Here is an 18494-nt window from a genome sequence, read left to right as displayed (position 1 = left end):
AAACGAGTTAAATATTATATGCAAATAAAGAAACGTTTTCCTAAAAACAGAAAGAGATCGAGCTTTTTTCCCATTTAAATTGCAGCGCCAAGTTGGCAGCCCACAAATATCTGATATCGATAACGATAACAGGCCGGCATGCCCCACCTCTAAATTAAAAGGAAAAAAGCAAATAGGAAATAAAAACAAGTGATTGGATAATTTTTGTTTGTTGATCCCGCGGTCTTTGTTTGGTAAAATGGTGAAAACTTAGTTAACGCAACTTGGATGTGCTCAAATTTTGGTTAGTGTTCTTCGTGGCTTGTTTAAAACCATATATAAACAAACTCTAAACGCCGTTAACCCTTGTGCGCGTGTGTGTTAGCTTGCGGCTTTTTTTTTGGGTGTGGAATAGTTTGTTATTGTTGTTGTTGCAAACACATATATCTGTACTACGCTACGCAACAACAATTTGTCGCTCATACTTTTTGCCTGATTTTACGTACAGTGTTCTCTCTCTAAATCGCATAACAAGTATTTATTTTGAATAAATTTCGAAAACTAAGCAATTGCCAAAGACTGAGTGCCGTTATTAAACTGTAAAAATTAAAGAGTATTTTAATACTATTGCAACACTTCTTGTTGCTAAAGTTTCACCATATCGAGTGATCACCGCCCCCCACCAGCATCCCCTCTCCGAAACCACCCCCCCTTCACGGCGACAGACAAACAGCCAGGGGAGCGAAGGAGACACAAGACAAGTGCATCGCATTTTGCCAGGAGAGGAGCAGCATCACCCTTCTCGCATCGCCCATTGCATTTCGCATCATTGGAATTAATCAAGTGAGCTCCTCATTCGCGTGCTGCGGCCAAAGGGAACAACAACAAGTGATGGAGCAGCGGAACTAGCCAACCGACCGACTGGCTGTGTCGCCCGCAAAAGGACATCGAGAGCACAAAAGAGAGGAGCAGCAAACACGCCCATCGGCGGAAGGCAACACAAAGCACACACACATCCACACACACACATATGCAAACGTCCTTGGCTCCTGGACGCCAACAGCGGATGTGCGGGAGGGCGCAGGACGAAGGATAGCTGACGTCTGAGACAAGAAACAACAGGAAGAAGACAACAGCAGCAATAGCGCCTACAACAACAGCAACCGACAAACGCAATTACGGTAAAAGGTGCGCCCAACAACATGGGTAAGTGAACGGGGCACATTCTCTTTGCATCCTTTTTGTGTTGTGCCCATTGTCGCATTTCCATACATTACACCCTTTCACCGCGTGTCCTTGTGTGCGTGAGTGAGTACAGCAGCCCTGCAGTTCCGAAAATCACTTTGCATTCGGGAGCATTCACCAGGTGAATCATCGGCAACAGGGGGCCTTAAGTCCAATAAGATTTCGTTTGGGGCAGTCCTGTAGGATGTCCAATAAGGTTTTCTTTGGGGCAGTTCCGAATGTACATCTTTTACGATCCTTGAAATTTGTAACTACACAACACTTGTTTTTAGTAAATTTTGAAAAGTAATTGGTTTTGAAGTATTTAAAACAAATGATCTAGTTCATTTTAGGTTTTATTAACCGCAAATTATTTGAAAAAGTTCGAAAGGCTTAACTTTGAAAATGTCCATTAGTAAATTGCAGTTAATATTCATAAAGATATTTGTAAACATTTAATGCATGCATTACATTAAAACCGCAAATGTGGGCCACAAATATTACTGTTATTTGTACCGCTACTTACTGGCTAATTTATGAACCGGTTCACTCTTGCACGGATATCCTGCGATTAAAAGTGTGAGAGAAAGACAAAGAGAACGAGAGATAGGGAAATGCGCGCGCGTGGAGAGAGAAAGCACGAGTGGGCGGGGCAGTGGAGGGGGCGCTGTGTTTTGAAACGGATTTGCTCGTGTTGAGATTTTCACACTAAGCAATAAAATAGGCACCAAAAAAAATGTAAATAAAAAAAATCGAAATTTGTTTTTAAATATAGGAAAAAGTTCTTAGGACAGAAGTTGGACTTGAACTCAGACCTTTCTCTAAACTGTTCCAAGCTGTAGATGTCCTCAAAGTAGTGTATAAATTTAATGCACTCTGTGCTTTTTTCGGTGTAGCAGGGAGCGTGGAGAGCGCAGAAGCCACGTGGCTCTCTCGGGCGTGTTTGTGTTTGTGGGGAAAACAATGTAAGCTGAAAAGGATCAAAAGCGCAAGGCGTTGTTGCAGGACCTAAAAGCAGCGAGTGAGCGAGCGAGCGCAAGTGAAATATGAAAATTGCATTTTCCTCTTCCTGTGTGGGGGTGCTCCATTAAAAATTCCACCAGCACGAGGAGTATCCTCTTTCACGGCTCCGTGCGAGTCCTGCGGAATTCAGCAGTTCTGCTGCAGTCCAGTTCAGTGGCACGAAAAAACGTTTTGAAGCATCAATAGGAGTGTAGCCAGCGCAGTCAGTCCGCAGTTTGGCCCTCGGCAGTGAACTTAACTTTTGTTTTTTAGCGCCTACTGCAGTTTTTCCCCGTGTGCTTGTGTGAGTGTCGACGCCCTTATTTAGTTTTTTAGATTTTCCAGCTTTGAATTGAAAATCACTCAAAATTAATCCGTTCGGATTTGATCGTTTTTATTTTAGCAGAAGCAGCGGCAGGAGGTGGCCCTATTGGAGGAGCAAGTGGTCCCAGTGGAGGAGGTGGCAACGACATCGGTTTAGGCATCGGCATCGAGATGCTCAAGGCTCTGTACGACTTCCAGGCGGTCTATCCGAAGACCATCAGTTTCGATGAGGGCGAGTACTTCATCCTCTACCAGACGTCCGCCCGCCAGCGCAATTGGTGGCAGGTGGTCAGCATGAAAGGCAACATTGGCTTTGTGCCCTCCAATTACGTAATGAAGATTAAGGTAAGTCACTCACTAGTGAATTGAAAGGATTATTAAAGATATGATAAACATTTTGACAGGTGGAGCACGACTTTCTCATCAGCTTTCTGAACTCCTCGATAGAATCGCTGGAGAAGTGCACGGACCATGAGATCAATGGCATCATGTCCAAGGACGAACTGCTGGACAGGCTGCGCGAGAAGAAGCACACCATGGAGCGCCTGTATGCGGTGGGTAGATTCCATACTACTCGTATAGCAAAATGAATGTCATTTATTAATGTGTGTCCTCCATCTTGCAGGAGAGTTCCGAACGCGACGGTGACTCCTCGCTCTCCTATTCACACAGCTACAGTGACAAGGGTAGCCATCGGCACTCGCATCCCCATCCCACCCAATCCCAGACGCAGCTTCATTCCCATCACAGGCAGCACAGTCCGCCGCCCAGCGGCGGCAGCGGTAGCTCCCAGCGCTTGGACATGAGCAAGAAGAGCATGTCCAGTCCAGCGGTGGGCTCATCGTGCGGCCTGCCCCAGAACCAGGGCATGATCGAGTCGCCCAGCATGGGCAGCATGCAGTTCCAGGGCAGCAGCTGCACCATCCAGACGCCGCAGCAGCAACAGCCGCTCCCAGCACCGCCAGCACCAGCTCCCTCGCCATCGGCAGCATCGGTCACACCCACTGCGGCATCAACAACCAAAGCGGCCACCGGCGGTGATGTGGCGCAGGACAATAGCATCACGTCGGAGCCCTCGGAGACGACAACGACCACTACGACGACCAGCGAAGATGTGGTCACCACATACAAGGAGACCAGCCAAATGAGCACCAGCCAGCAGCACAAGCCGCAAAATGGCAGCACTGCCTCGGCGTCCATTTCCGCATCCGCCTCGGCCTCAGCTTTGCGCAGCAACGGCGGCAACGGCAAGGCCAACGGGAGTGCGGCTGCTCTGCACCAGGAGCTGCAGCAGGAGGAAGCGGACAGTGCGCCGGACAAGTCGGATGATGCAAGCGCCGTGCAAAGTGACGACGGTTGCCCGCCCAACGGAGACAGTGCGGATAATAGCCAGGCGCTGGACAGCATCGACAGTCCGTCGCATCGACAGCGCGGCCTGAGCCTGGGCAGAATCGAGGAGGGTCCCACAGGAGGAGGCCAGCTGAAGGTGGAGTCATCGGATGTGTATCAGATTGTGGACGCCTTGCGGCGGAACACCAACCTCAGCTTCGATCTCTCCTGCGAGGCGTTGCGCGTGGTGCTGACCAGCCTGGAGCAGCTGTACAACGGAGCCATCAATCCGTACCTGGAGGCGGTGGCCGTTCATGTCACTGGCAAGGTGGCCACGCCCAAGGAGCTGCTGGGCATTACGCACGACGCCAAGCGGTTGCAGTATCTCTTTGCCCAGCTGGCGGACTGCAAGAACGATACGGAGCAACGCACTTGGATGCTCTACGAGGACGAGGAGGACATCATTCAGTTCCTTGAGGAGCTCGTCGAGATTTTGGTAGGAACTAGCTTCTTTTGTAACTTGAAATCTTGAACATATATCACTCCTTACAGATTAATGCTGATGAGAGCATCAGTTGCTACGAGATGTCCTGCGATCAGTACCAGATGTTTATCAATCTGGTGCAGTACTATCAGATGGAGACGCGCTGGTCCATCAAGCGACTGCTGCTCAAGACCTTTACGGCCGCTTGCCATCTGGACTATATCATTGTGGACATATTGCTGACCTCGGTGCTGCCATTGGAGATTGTAAGCAGGAGCTCAGATTGTGCCACCTAATGGTTCCCTAAGCTTAGAACTTAACATGCCCTTTCAGGTGGAGGACATGAAGACGCACTTCTCCAATCTGGATCGCTTCAAGCAGCTAGTCAAGATGCTCACTATTATCTTCTCACTTGGGCAGCCCATGCCGGTTAATCATCAGGGTAAGATCTATCTTAACTTTACCAATAGTACTTTGATGTTTATTGATGTCTATTATAGATTATTTGGGCGTACACTTTGCCAGCTTCCTGCTGGAAATCGTCGAGGGCAATAATCCGGAGGTCTTGGTGGACATGGTCATTGCCTTGATCTTGGCCTTCAATCAGCAATTTAGCGAACACACCTATAATGTCATCATCGAAGGTATGCAGAATCTGCCATCCGCCAAGGTGTTTACGGAGAAGCTGCTACTTTTGCTCAATCGGGAGGGTAAGTTTTCAATCTTAAGCATACTTATTCATTAACTAAGAAACAAAGCCATGCAAATTTGATCGATTTCTTCTTGAATTCTAACCAGATGATCCCACACGCTTGCTCAAGCATCCCAACGAGCATATGAACACGGTGCTGCGAATGTTTATCGACATATTCAGCCATCCGGATACGGCGGGCATGTTCTATACGAACGACATCAAGGTGCTTATCGATATAGTGGTTCGCCAGCTGTCCGATTTGGATGCCGGCAGTACGGTGAGTCCGCCAGAAGTCCATGCAACTATAGTGCTCCGTACTAAGTACACTTTAATTTGGTTCCAGACGCGGCCGTGCTACTTGGAGCTGTGCCGACGCATCCTGCGCAATACGAACTATCAGGAGCACCAGCATCGCAAGCATGATCTCATGAAGATCTTCACGCGCATCTTCTGCGAGGAGACCGAGTGCAGTGCCTCCGATCAGCAGCTGGTGCGGGAAATAGCGAACGAGTTTCCGCAGCTGTTCAAGGCCTAAGGATTATTGGATACGTATACCAAAACAACAACAAAAGCCAAAACCAAAAACAAAAAAAAACGAAGGGAAACCAAAATTGTAAAGCGTTGCTAGTGAGGCGAGCCGTTGAAAGCGAGCCAAACCTTAAAATCTCAAATAATTTCAAGTTTGATCAGTGCATTTGTTATGTGTTTGTTTAGTGTCTCGGTCTAGGATAGCCCTCGTCAAAAAAAAGTCAAATATTGAAAAGAATGCATTTCGATCCGTGCCGGATCGAAAGGGAGCACACACGCGACTCTACATATATCTTATGAACATAGTCTGTAAGCAGGACAAATGTACTAGTTGCATGTGGAGTAGATGCAACCTCATAGAGATGATAACCCAATCTAGCGATCTAGACGAAAGAAATGAAGCCATAGCCTATAGCCCATATAGTCTAACACTAAATTATCCCCTGTTTAGGATGATTTCACTAATTTAGATTTAGCCAGGGACAATTTTAGCCAGATGCAGAGTCAGAGATTAGCCTCACTTTTAAATTTTTATAGTTCCAATTGCCCATTTGTTTGGAATTCAAAATTTTGACAAAACAAAAGAAGATTGAAGCATAAGGAAGAACGAAATATTTCGAGGAATATAATATTTATAGCCTAATTATACACCATAATGAAAAATATACATTCACGGCGAATGCGAATGAAACGTTAATTGCAATCTACAAGTAAACAATTGATATATTAACGATGTATGACCGCAGTATTTGCCGCTAGCAAAATCCAAATCGATTCGAATGTAACGAGCATATAATGTTAAATTTGTTTATATAATCTATGAGAAGGAGAACTAAGCCGAACAGTAAATCATTGACAATTGTTAAAGCTCAAATACTTATTAATTGGAGGCTAAGGAGGCTGGAAATTGAAAACAATTAACTATGCAGAAGCATTGAAAGTTGGACACCCATTTGCATTTCTCCCTCACTAAAAGAACACAAACACACTGTGGCACTTGCATTTTGAAATTTTACGGAATTCCGAATGATATTAAAACAAATTATTGCATTACAAGTTTCATTTTTTTTTAATATTTGTTAATACATTTTCTTTCTGAACTATAGGGTTTTAACCTCCAGCAAACCAGCCACGTTTTCTCTATATCTCTCACTATTTATCAAGAAAAATAACAACACAAAATTCCCAGCGGATCCTAGGAAAAGATCCATAATTTTAAATATAATTTTAAGGCAACTCTATTGTATTTGTTATGTTATTTAGTAGTTAGATTCGAAGAGGCCTAGGACCTCTCATTCTAGTTTCGAAACAGAAATATTATATTTGTTTCTGATAGCACGATCCGCTGGGAAAAGTTATATCTATCTCTATATAAACACGTACAGCCAACAAGATAACAGCATAACGAGTTTTGGACAGATTTCAATGGTCTTTTTTTGTTATTGTTACGTCACAGTTATAAATCTTAAAAGTTAAAACAACGAAGCTCAAATGAAAATTAACATTTTAGACCAGATTAGTAATGAAATACGGAAATTAGGGGCGGAAACCACATTTGATATTTATTCCTCATTGGATTTGGTTATCTAAAACGTAGTATAGAAATCCTTATATCATTCCACTTTAAAAAAGCAATACATTTTTCATGTTTTCATGCCCTCCAGTTGACGAAAAGTGGTTTAGAAAACACTGCCTATAGCTTAGGAAGAAATTGAAAATTCGCCTCAGCCTGAATTGAAGTAAAAGTTAACGTAATTATAAAATTCAGCATTTTGCCATAAATTTCTATTGTGGTTTCCCCCCTAAACTATTGCGATCCAATTTGATTTAAGTTTTAGAGATTCTCATTGTTATATTGTTTAAGAAACCAATTTTAATCAAAACGCATGAGCATGATATTAAAAGATCTATTTAAAAACCCCTGTATGGATCTAATTTTTAAATTAATATTAAAATTGAGACAAGCTGCGCTGATTCATAAACGAATTTAATTTGCCAAGTTTCATAACGAATAGGAGTATTTACAAACAGTTAAAAACTAAACTAAATCAGAAACTAAAACCAATATTAGCCACGAATTGTACCTTTCGATTTTGAATTTAAATAACACTCTCGGTATTTGCAAGAAAAAAAAATAAATAAATAAAAACAATAAGGCAAAAAGTACACGAAGCTGCAATAAAAACAATTGATGTTTAAAAGTACTACGTTAACAAAAACAAACACGTTTTACGTCAAGCAAATAGAGCTAATTTAAAAGATTGTTATCCTCTCATTTTTTAACACGAAATAGAGATCCTAAATACAGAAAACCAAACAAATTACAAGTTTTAATAAACGCATTCAAAATGTAACGGAACGAAATTACAATTGTAAGAAACGAAAATAATAAATGCAGAAATTCAAGTATACATTCAACGAGTTTAAAATTCAAATTCAAATGAGAACAAATAATTCAAATACCTATTTGAAAGCTGATGTTTTTGAAAATTGTATGCAAAATAATTTAGGTTTGAATCTCGACTTTGTGGACATTGAAGCTTTGCACCACTTTTTTTCAGTGGTATATTTTGAGCAGTTTGCGGTATATTTTAACGGTCATCAATGGTCACACTTTGCGGGCGCTGGTCACACTACAAATTTTCCAAGTCTTTCATATTCCGGAAAACAAAACAAAATTAATTAAGTAATTAGAGACGAAGTATCTAGGAAAATGCACAGGGAATCACGGTGATTAAACGGGAATGTGGAGAAGTATCGAAGCGTAAGAATCGACGGCGACCGTCAGTCCACAATAACACCACCCACGAGCAACAATAACAACAATACAGCTAAAACGGGAGGCTACTGCAAATATACACACACCGAAAGAAATCAAAATAAAAAGGTACGGAATATGTGTGTGTATGCATAATTGTTTGATGAAAAATAGAATTACTTTATATTTAATATATATCCCGGATTTTTGTGAGTGTGTGTGTGGGAGAGTGCGACAACAACATCATCAGCCATAGACGAACAACAACAACAATGGCAGTTGACCCCCGCACAGCTGTGAATGTTCTCCATCTCTCTTTGACACCCGCAGTCCCCATCGCCCTCTCTCTCTAATTTCGCATTCTGCTGCCTTGAATTCAAAATCAAACTTCCAATCGCCACATACATATTTACCTCTGTTTCCAGCAATTTGCCGTTAGTCGGGAGCCCTAAGCTGCGAACGTGCATTCGTACATATGTTCATATATACATATATGTGGATCTCTATAACTTCCCCCGTTAGCTTAGTTGCAATATTTTCTTTGTTGTGCTATTGCCATCCCTTTTGCACACCACCCTACCCCGCCTACCCGAAAACTACGCACTTTGCTTTTGGCCTGCTTATTGCGTTGTGTTTTCGCTTCTCCCCCTGTTTTGCGTTTCAAAAGTCTTATCAGTACGAACAATTAAATATGCGCTTTAAAGCTGAGTAATAAATTGAATGCTTTTACAACAACAAAAATTTGCTACCATTTTCTGCCCCTCTCCCACACAAGCGTACACACACACACATGTGCAGTCAATGACCCAGTATGCATGTGTGGGGGGAGGTTGCAAAAACACGATAAACGAAATCCACAAAGATGTCTTCCTAATTTTTGACTTTGATTTTGAGTTTGCATTCGAACCCTTCGCTTAACCGATGCATTTGACCTCGTTAAATCTCCTCCTTCATTTGCTTTTGGCATGTGTATTTGTATATATTTTGTTGCTAGGCTCCACACGCACACACACTTAGGCAGTGGCATGTGTGCAATTTTGAAGGGCATCGCCACTTCGGCTTTTTAGCCTCTCCCGTCTCTCGACCCTTTCAGCCCACTCCCCCTCCTATTGCCATTTCCCGTTTCATTTCTTTCTCTAGCTTCTTGTTTTTTTGGCTTTGCTTTGCCTTTGCTGCATTTCACAGCTGTCGCTGTCCTTGATTATAGCTTTTCTTTGCTTTGCTTTACTTTGGGGGCTCTCTTTTCGTCCAATTTGTTGTTGCTCATCGCTTTGTTATTATGATTTTCCTTTGAAGGGGGTCCATTACACTAAGAAATAAAAGCGATATAAAAAGTTAAAAAATTGAAGCTAAAGAAGCAAACAAAATTATTTCTTTTACATACAATATTACCAAAACGTTTTCTGTTTTGCCTTTAAGTATGCAATATATTCGGCAGACTACATTTTGTTTCTATTCCACCGTTTTCAATATGTTTATAAGCTGGAATTTTGAAACAATTTTATTGCCAAAATTTATTAAGGCTGGAGCTGCCATACGCAAATATATTTCTAATTTGAAATTGGATCCCGTTTAGTTTTTTCTGTGTACTGCACTCAGCAATCTCTCTCTCCCTCGCCCCTCTTCTTCCACCCGTCAGCCCCCACCAACCTTCTCTCTTTTGCGCGTGCTCTCCCGATTGTCGCTCTCTGCTTTATGCTGGCGTCGCTGCCGCCGTCAGATGCTCGTGAGCTCCAACGTGCGCTGCTTTCTGCTTTGGAGGCTCGAAACTCTGTTGCCAGTTAATTTTCAGTAACTAGTTGAAGTAGACAACGAAACGAGCGAAAACGAAAACACACACATATGTAGGCTGATATATGTGCATAGGGGAGACGGAGGGCCAGCAACAACTAAAAACATCATCATCGAAAACCACAACAAAAGTTGCAAGTAAATAACAAAGTCACAAAAATCCGACTTATATATATATATTTGCGAAAAGTTTAAATTTAAATATTTGATAAGTGTGTGATTATTTAATGGTGATGCCAATGGTGATATGATAAATGAAGACATTCATATATTAAAGAGTGAAAAGAATTCCACCTCCAAGAGACAACAACAAAAGCATCAAATTGCAGCTGACTTTTATTATTTTGTTTGTTTATTATTGCTGTTGCTGACTTGGTTGCTTGGTGATCTTCCATGTGGTGGCATCACGAGTACACACGCACACTTCCACTTCCACTCAAGAGTCTTGCACAAAAGCAATGCAATGCAAAAACAACAACAGCGGCAGCGACGAGAGACAGTATTACTTCGCTTATTGCGTACAGTAAGGCCAATAAAAAGCAACAACGACAGGCACAGTAATGCTTCTCCACACAGAAATCGAAAGAGAATTTCACAATTTGTTAAACTAACGAAGCCAAACCGTGACAGAAAGACAGAAACGGAAAGACTTTTGATATGGGGTGGCCATAAGGAGGAAAAGAGATAGGGGGCGATAGGGGAGCCAGCGCGCACACACACACAGACAGACACATACAAACACTTGACAAAGTACAAGAGAGTAACAGCAGTAACAGCAGAATTAGCTCATCCCAAAGCGTGGAAGAGTGGTGAAGAGAGTGGGAGAGCCATAGAATGGGGCACAGTGGGGTAAAGCGAAATATTCACAAAGCATATATTATAATTTGAAAATGTTAATTTTTCCTGAAATTTGTGTAAGTATTTTCATAATTCCCTAAAGCCAAGTTCGTTTGATTTACGTTGCTGATCGATCTACATATATTTCTCACATCCCCACTGTACATTTGTTGATTTCAAGATTGCTGTGGGGCTGCCTCTCTTCTACTCTCTTTCTGGCTCTCTATCTCTCTCTCTCTCTCTCTCTCTGGCAGTGCTCCGTGACTTTTGAGCAACAACATAAAACAGCTGAGCTTGTTTGAAAACAACAGCCACCCAACCAACCAACTAGCACAAAAGACCCCTCCCGCCGAAACGGGAAACGGAATTGAAATTGAAACGAAATCGCCAAGAGCAAGTGAGTGGTGGGAAAAAGGATGAAATGGTGGTGAAATGGTGGGGGGGGGGGGGGGATAGAGCATAACGGTATCCCGAAAGTATGCAGCATAAGTCCGCTGAGCAAATCCGTTTCGAAGGACGGCGATTTTTGCAAATGGTAATGACGTATTAGAGAGTGAGAGAGCTGGAGAGAGAAAGCGGGAGTGGGAGTGGGTGGATTTGGGCGACGACGTCACAGATTGCTGACATAGTTTCCTCATTTAGGCCAAGTATGCATGTGCATGTTCTCTATGTGTGTGTGTGTGTGTGTGCGAGAGCAAGAGATTCGCTGGTGACCTACATAACCATGAATATAAATATATATACGGCATATAGATAACTCAGAAGGTAACTCGACCTCCTCCAGATCATATCCCCTCACTTGGCGCCACAGTCCCAATTGGCTAAGTTAAAATTTTGCGGGATAAAATTAACAGTAATTAAATGTGCATTTTTAAGAGAACATCATTTTAAAAGGGATAACATTAGAAATGTTAGGAACGCTTTTAAATTTATTATTTATTCCTTAAAAAATATTTATCCTATCTATATTTTTAACTCTGAAAAACTATAAACTGAGAAAGCAAAATTGTAAATAGGTATTCGAGTAACATGCCAATACTTCCTAAAGTTCATGTCTGTCTCTATGATGTCCGTGACCTCACCTGACTTATTTGTAACTTGCATATCCTTGCTTATCCTTGTGTCCATTAATTGCCATTGCAGGCAGCTCCCGTTTTGCTCTGGACGGTGCCAGTGAGACTTGACGAATGCGGAGCAGTTCGTGGCTGGCGGAGCAGCAGCTGGGCAACCGGAAGCGGATAGCGGATGTAACTCAATAGCAATATTTCAAAGGAACAACTTTAAGCATACAACTAATAGATAACAAAGATAACACCGCCTTAGCCTTAGTGAAAAACAACGAGGAGACGACCACTCCATAACCAAATCAAATCAAACCAAACCAATCAAATCAAAAGCCAGGCAACTACAATCCCAAATAAACCAACAAAATGTCCTCGCCCAGTGCCGGAAAGCGACGCATGGACAACGATGTGATCAAGCTGATCGAATCGAAGCACGAGGTGACGATCCTGGGAGGCCTCAACGAGTTCCACGTCAAGTTCTTCGGCCCAACGGAGACGCCCTACGAGGGCGGCGTGTGGAAGGTGCGCGTCTACTTGCCCGACAACTATCCCTTCAAGTCACCCAGCATTGGTTTTGTGAACAAGATCTACCATCCGAACATTGACGAATCCTCTGGGACGGTGTGCCTGGATGTGATCAATCAGGCTTGGACGGCGTTGTACGATCTATCGAACATCTTTGAATCGTTCTTGCCGCAGCTGCTCACATATCCCAATCCGGTCGATCCGCTCAATCGGGACGCGGCCGCATTGTACCTGCACGAGCCGGAGGAGTACCATCGCAAGGTGGCCGACTATGTGCAGCGCTATGCCACCGAGGACGCGTTGCGGGCGGCGCAGCAGGAGCGGGAGAGCAGCGACAGCGAGTCGAGCATGTCCGACTACAGTGAGGATGAGGCCAGGGACATGGAGTTATAATATCGGTTGGAACGCCAGCCTACGGAACTACCGCTAACACTAACACTGACAACAGCCTAATACAAATGCTTCGAGAATCCATTTTCCCGCCACCCAATCTCCCCAACCAAACACACTCACTTATACTGTCACCATACCCCTTCAGTTGGCGATGGAACAACAAGCAACAATATATATATATACATATATATATATATAATAATAATTGATAAATGATAATTGGATTTTAAGATAGAAAGTGATTCGATGATGGCGTGTGATGATCAGCGCACACACGCAGATACATATAAATATATACATAATATATATATATACACTAATGTAAGCAGAAAGAAAAACAAGATTTAAAAACTCTTAGTTTAGCCATCAGTAGCTGATAACAAAACGGATTGGAGCAACGATCGTAACAGATCATAGCAGATATATAGACCACAGCAAAAAAAAATGGAACGGATGGAAGAGCAAAGTGGAAACAAACAGAATAGAAACACAAACAAACAAACAAAACCGATAAAATACAGATAGCAGAGATTAAAGCATAGATGCAAGCGCAATTTAAATGGTTAATAGTAAGTGCACATGCAATGCGAAATCTGATGAGAAATTGCTTTGGCCTTGATCTGGCATTAAACAGACTTCGATGCTCGTCGTTCTTTAGAGTTTAGCAATGGAGTATCAAGTTGATAGAAAAAGTAAACACAAGTACCACCATCAAACATAAGTTTTTGGAAAGCCCACACCACATGAAAACCAAGCGACGATAACCCAATATATCCAATTTGCAATCCAGAGGAACGGAAACCTTAGAACGATCAATCGATAAACAAAAGTGCGAAATATTTGTTTTTATGTACGTGTGTGTACTTTATATGTTTGTCTTGTTTTGGTTCTGTTTAATTGTAAGCGCGAATTTTTTATTGTCTGTATATGTGTATGTTAATTAAGATATTTGGAAACCGCAGAAAATCATCATCTGACTTAGCAGCACTTTCCCTGCCGAAGTGAAAAAAAAAATATATCAAAAGGTGAATCCGATCGATACTAAATGAAACGAAATAGAAAGCCAAGACAAATCCTAGAGGAAACGCATGGAGGTGGTTGCGTGGAACAGACAGAATAATCGTTGCAGTTCTTTTTCTTGTTAATTAATCTTATTATACGGTTATTATGTAATATTTTAAAATAGGATTCGAATTGATCATGTAATTAAATGCAATAATTCTTATGTCTAACTTATGTCACCCGTGTTTAAGCCAAAAGCATATATTTTTTTATTATAATACATTTTGCCTTTACACCACATTCACTACTTGATTTATCGTTCTCTCTCTCTCTCTCTTAGTCATCTCTCTCCCTCGTTCTCGCTTTTTAAAATTGTTAATCAAATTGGAGAATTGGAGAAAACCCGGTGGGTTGGAATTTTGAAGAGGGTGTGATTTTTAGAAGGCGGGTTCTTAAGTGAAATCAAATGAAAGTGCAGATATATAGACATTAGCGATCTACTGTACTATGTACTAACACTATAACAATACCTATGCCTAAGTCTAACAGCAGAATTAATGAGTAATCTGATAGTTGTATATAAGTGACACACACACACCAACAGACACACACTCAACATACATATATAAATATATATATATATGCCGATATCTATCAGGATACACAATAATTAAAACGTAATTCAAGCAATCGAAGTCAGATGGAAATGAAACCCCATGGACGAGAGTGGGACAAAAAATGAGTAAAAATAGTAAAGAAATATAAAAAAAAAATAAAAAGAAAATTTAAAAAAACATGTTACAAACAAGTGAAATCTAACAAATAAAAAAAAAATGGAAACGAAAGAAAAGAAAAGAAAGTTACGCCCGTTTCTTGGCCTTGTTTTGTCAATAGTTGTTGGTTCTTCGCCTGGCACCGCCCCATATATCCAATATCCAATGGGCCAAGCTTTCTCCTTGGCTTCTTGGCTCCTTGGCTCCACTAGTCTCCCTACCTAGTCCAACTGACAATGCCTGCGGATTGTCAACGCCTTGGAAACTGGTGGAGAGTGCCACGTTTGTTGATTCCCTCAGCGCCTTCTTACCTTTTGTTGTGGCCCAAGGGCCGAGGGACACGGTTTAACGCTCCTGCGTGGAGTTAATCGGGCAATCAAAACAAAAACAACAACAGCAGCAGCTAAAGCGCCCAGGCGAAACAGCAAAACATGGGTATCTACTTTAAAGATCTATAAAACAAAAACCAACAACATTCCGTGTCTCTCTCTCTGTGTGTGAGTGTGTGTGTGTGTACTCGTAGCTGTGTGTGTGGAGTAATTACTCCTGGCGTTTCGACAATTGCCATAGCATACTTTGCAGCGCGCCCCCAGCAAAGTGCCCCATTCTGCGAAATAGTTGAACGCAAGTTGTTTGTCGGCACTGCAGGCGAAATTCCATTTGAGGTTTAAAAACAGGTGGGGGGGGTCTCCTCAAAAGGTCCTCAAGTCCATTGAAATTCCAGGAATAAGGCTATAAAATGGGTTGCACGTCCATCTGTGATGTAATGCTCGCATATTTACATACATTGCGTCCACATGGAAAAGCCGATATTTTCGTTGCCTCCACTTGCCAACTGGCCTGCAATGCATAGAGAATCTTGGCCATGTATCAGTGAAAATCAATAGAAAATGTTTATTTATTCAAGGCATTAAGAACGGTATCAGTTTTTTGTATACATATACCAGCCATTCGATATTGATTCCCAATGAAGGAACATAACCCATTGTATATGGTTTATGGGTTCTCTTATTATTCATCTAAATATGAGTTTCAAATTAAGAAGTTATAAAACTCATGCTGATGTAACATCCAATAGGCTCCCGGAGTAGATGCCTTCGCTTGGCTTGCAAATCGCGACTGAGGCGCTTCGAGGGATTGGCCAAAAGAACAGGCAAGGAGCAAGCTCGTCCAGGTCCTCTGTCATATGTAATTGGGGATATGTGTTGCAGTTATTTGAGCGGAGGCGCCGGTTGCAACCCGTTGATGGACTGCCAGGTCCAAAGATGTTTGATTTAGTTGCCCCATCAGAGGTGGTCGCTCAAGTGTGGGTGTGGGTTTGGATTTGGGTGTTCCCATGTTGCAGGTTTTGTGTGGCAACCGGGCAACCGATATCAACAAATTACACGAAACCATATGCCGTACATACATGGGATCGGGGGTCTAGACAAACGGTCCCAGCACGCTTCCCCGTTTCCACATCCACTTCCACCCAGCAACTCAGTTTCCCCCCAACTGGAGCAAATGAAAATGCTAATAAAATTATAGTGTCTGGAGCTGAGGCGGTCATAAACAGACAGATGGATTGACATAGACATAGACAGACGGGCCCCCATATGCTGCTCCTTCACTTATATGGGTAATCACAAGATAATAACATTTTTTCTCAAAGGAGGCACGACACAACAAAACGGAGCAGGGAGGACTTTGGTGGCAGAGTAGATTGAAATCAAAGTGAGCACAACAGTAAATGAGTGCACTTAAACAAAAAAGAAGTTAATCAGTAATCAACCGAAATTCCAATCGTTATGAATTTCGGTATGTGGGTTATGTGAGATATAGTAAGATACTTCGGATTGTAAGCCTTTGTATATCATGTGATCATCTTGTTAACCATATAGTGTGCAGTTGAGTGCTCAGCTATTGGTTTCGCTCAGTGTATTTCGAATCGAAAACAATTTATGGGCCGAATGTGAACGCTATTACCCATTTGAATGCCCCGCGAATGGGGTGAATGGGGTGAATGGGGTATGGGGATGGTTCTGGCGAGGCGCATTTGCATTTCAGGCCTTTGGTTTGCTCCTCTCCACATCCACACACTTGAAGGGATAAGCTCGCCTCGCCAAGGAGGAGGAGTTTATTTCGGCGCCAGGGGTTGCGGGGATGAGCGTGTCGACTTTGACACATAAAGCAGTAGCAGGCCAACACAAAGACAGAGACACGCACCCATGTAAGGCTGAACCTTATTTTTTTTTTATTTTTTTTTTTATTTTATTTATTTTTTTTTTTTTGGGTTGCAGGAAAGGCGGGCGCTGGCAAGGGTCGTTCGCCAACACCGACACCCAATCGGGATGGCGGGGCAACGGCTGGTGGTGGCAGCGGTGGTGCAACAGCGGCACCCACAGCAACTGGCGGCACCACTGGCGTCGGTAGATCCACACTACATGCCAACAAAACGATACTGAAAACGGTAACCGTGTTCCTTGCCAGCGGCAAGCGCAACTCGAGCAACCAACAGTCGAAGGCCGCCGCGGCTGCTTTGCAGAACAAACGGCAACAGCGGCAACGGAGGATGGATGAGCTGAGCGGCAAAGTGAATCCCAAGCTGTTGGACAGCCTGCGAAAGAAGACGCGGTTTACCAAGTGAGTGATATATATACAAGCGTACGATGATGAACTAACTGTACTTGCCACTTGGCGGCCGAACAGGGACGAGCTGGATGCGTTGTGCCGCATCTATCGCAAGCTGGTGTCCAATTGTCAGTATGCGGCCAAGACGCTGGCCTCCAGCTCGTCGAGCGCAGCTATTGCCAAGCCACATGCCGCCGTGGAGGTAACTATGAGCAGATCCACAGATCCTGTCGAGAAATGGTGTTTAAGCGTCAATTTCCGTAGGGCATCGATCGCATTGTGTTCCGCGAGCTGTTGCACAGCACCTTCGACATCGTCACCGAGGAGATCCTGATGGAGCGCATCTTCTGCAGCTGGGACAAGGCCCACGAGGGCTTGCCCCTTCGTCTCGAGGGCTGGCTGATTGGACTTTCAACTTTCCTGCGCGGCACGCCGGCGGAACGGGCGGCTTTTTGCTTCCGGGTTTACGATCTGAACACGGATGGATTCATCACCAAGGATGAAATGTTCACGCTGCTGCGAAACTGCCTGATTAAACAACCGCAGGACGAAGATCCCGACGAGGGCGTCAAGGATCTGGTGGAGATTGTGCTCAAGAAGTTCGACCTGGACAAGGACGGCAAGGTGAGCGGATTAGGCGGTAAGATCCATATAGATATAAGGATTTGGTTTGCAGGTATCCCTGGAGGACTTTATGGGCACGGTCACCGCGGAACCATTGCTAATCGAGGCCTTTGGCCAGTGTCTGCCCACAGACAGCGCCGTGGTTTCCTTCTTCTCCACGCTGCAGGTGTGATCCGCATCGAAATATCTTTGAATTTGTTAATGTATCAATAAAATTAATCAATAATTTATGCATAATTTCAATCTTTAATGGTGCAGTACATTGGTACACAAAAGTTCAAGCTTATCAATAGACGTTTAGTTATTAATGCCAACACTTTGCACGATCGATGGCGTGGAACTTGTTTATGCATCCCACCTGAACTGGTCCTATTAGTGATCCCTACAAATAGCCAGACTTAAAGCGGGTCCGATTCGCGGATGCTATTACGGCTAATTGCGGTTGCTAGTTGACTCAGTGGTGACCCCGACCCACGACAGGGGTGCAATTTGCAGTCGCGAACCTGTAATTGGCACGTATCCACATTTGGATCATTCCCCAGATGGAGGTGCG

General features: G+C 43.2%; 3 protein-coding genes across 8 annotated transcripts; all 3 read left to right on the top strand.

The window, feature by feature from the left end:
- The first annotated feature begins 164 nt into the window (after positions 1-164).
- On the top strand, positions 165-7975 carry LOC6620163 (NCK-interacting protein with SH3 domain). 4 transcript variants are annotated; one of them, XM_032725433.1, is made up of 9 exons: positions 165-1167; positions 2609-2874; positions 2934-3083; positions 3155-4354; positions 4411-4608; positions 4676-4784; positions 4843-5052; positions 5141-5313; positions 5380-7975. In XM_032725433.1, exons 2-9 carry the CDS (start codon positions 2701-2703, stop codon positions 5569-5571), a joined length of 2406 nt encoding a protein of 801 aa, XP_032581324.1. In that variant the 5' UTR covers positions 165-1167; positions 2609-2700; the 3' UTR covers positions 5572-7975. The 4 variants fall into 4 exon arrangements, with proteins under 4 accessions (XP_032581324.1, XP_032581322.1, XP_032581321.1 ...); XM_032725431.1 differs by having other exon boundaries at positions 165-1185; positions 2612-2874; XM_032725430.1 differs by having other exon boundaries at positions 165-1185.
- A 210-nt stretch (positions 7976-8185) lies between these two features.
- Positions 8186-14168, top strand: LOC6620162 (ubiquitin-conjugating enzyme E2 H). Of its 3 annotated transcripts, none has more exons than XM_032725441.1 (2): positions 8186-8451; positions 12094-14168. In XM_032725441.1, the coding sequence occupies exon 2, from the start codon at positions 12381-12383 to the stop codon at positions 12930-12932; it is 552 nt and encodes a 183-aa protein (XP_032581332.1). In that variant the 5' UTR covers positions 8186-8451; positions 12094-12380; the 3' UTR covers positions 12933-14168. The 3 variants fall into 3 exon arrangements, with proteins under 3 accessions (XP_032581332.1, XP_032581333.1, XP_032581335.1); XM_032725442.1 differs by lacking the exon at positions 8186-8451 and adding an exon at positions 10104-10251; XM_032725444.1 differs by lacking the exon at positions 8186-8451 and adding an exon at positions 11243-11347.
- A 164-nt stretch (positions 14169-14332) lies between these two features.
- On the top strand, positions 14333-18178 carry LOC6620161 (EF-hand calcium-binding domain-containing protein 1). Its single transcript, XM_032725440.1, has 5 exons — positions 14333-15142; positions 16987-17329; positions 17396-17519; positions 17582-17941; positions 17994-18178. The coding sequence occupies exons 1-5, from the start codon at positions 15139-15141 to the stop codon at positions 18111-18113; spliced, it is 951 nt and encodes a 316-aa protein (XP_032581331.1). The 5' UTR covers positions 14333-15138; the 3' UTR covers positions 18114-18178.
- Positions 18179-18494: the final 316 nt, after the last annotated feature.

Source organism: Drosophila sechellia, chromosome X (genome assembly GCF_004382195.2).
Source record: "Drosophila sechellia strain sech25 chromosome X, ASM438219v1, whole genome shotgun sequence".
Taxonomy (NCBI): Eukaryota; Metazoa; Arthropoda; class Insecta; order Diptera; family Drosophilidae; genus Drosophila; species Drosophila sechellia.
The sequence above is the reverse complement of the archived record's forward strand: the minus strand, read 5'-3'. Positions and strand labels throughout refer to the sequence as shown.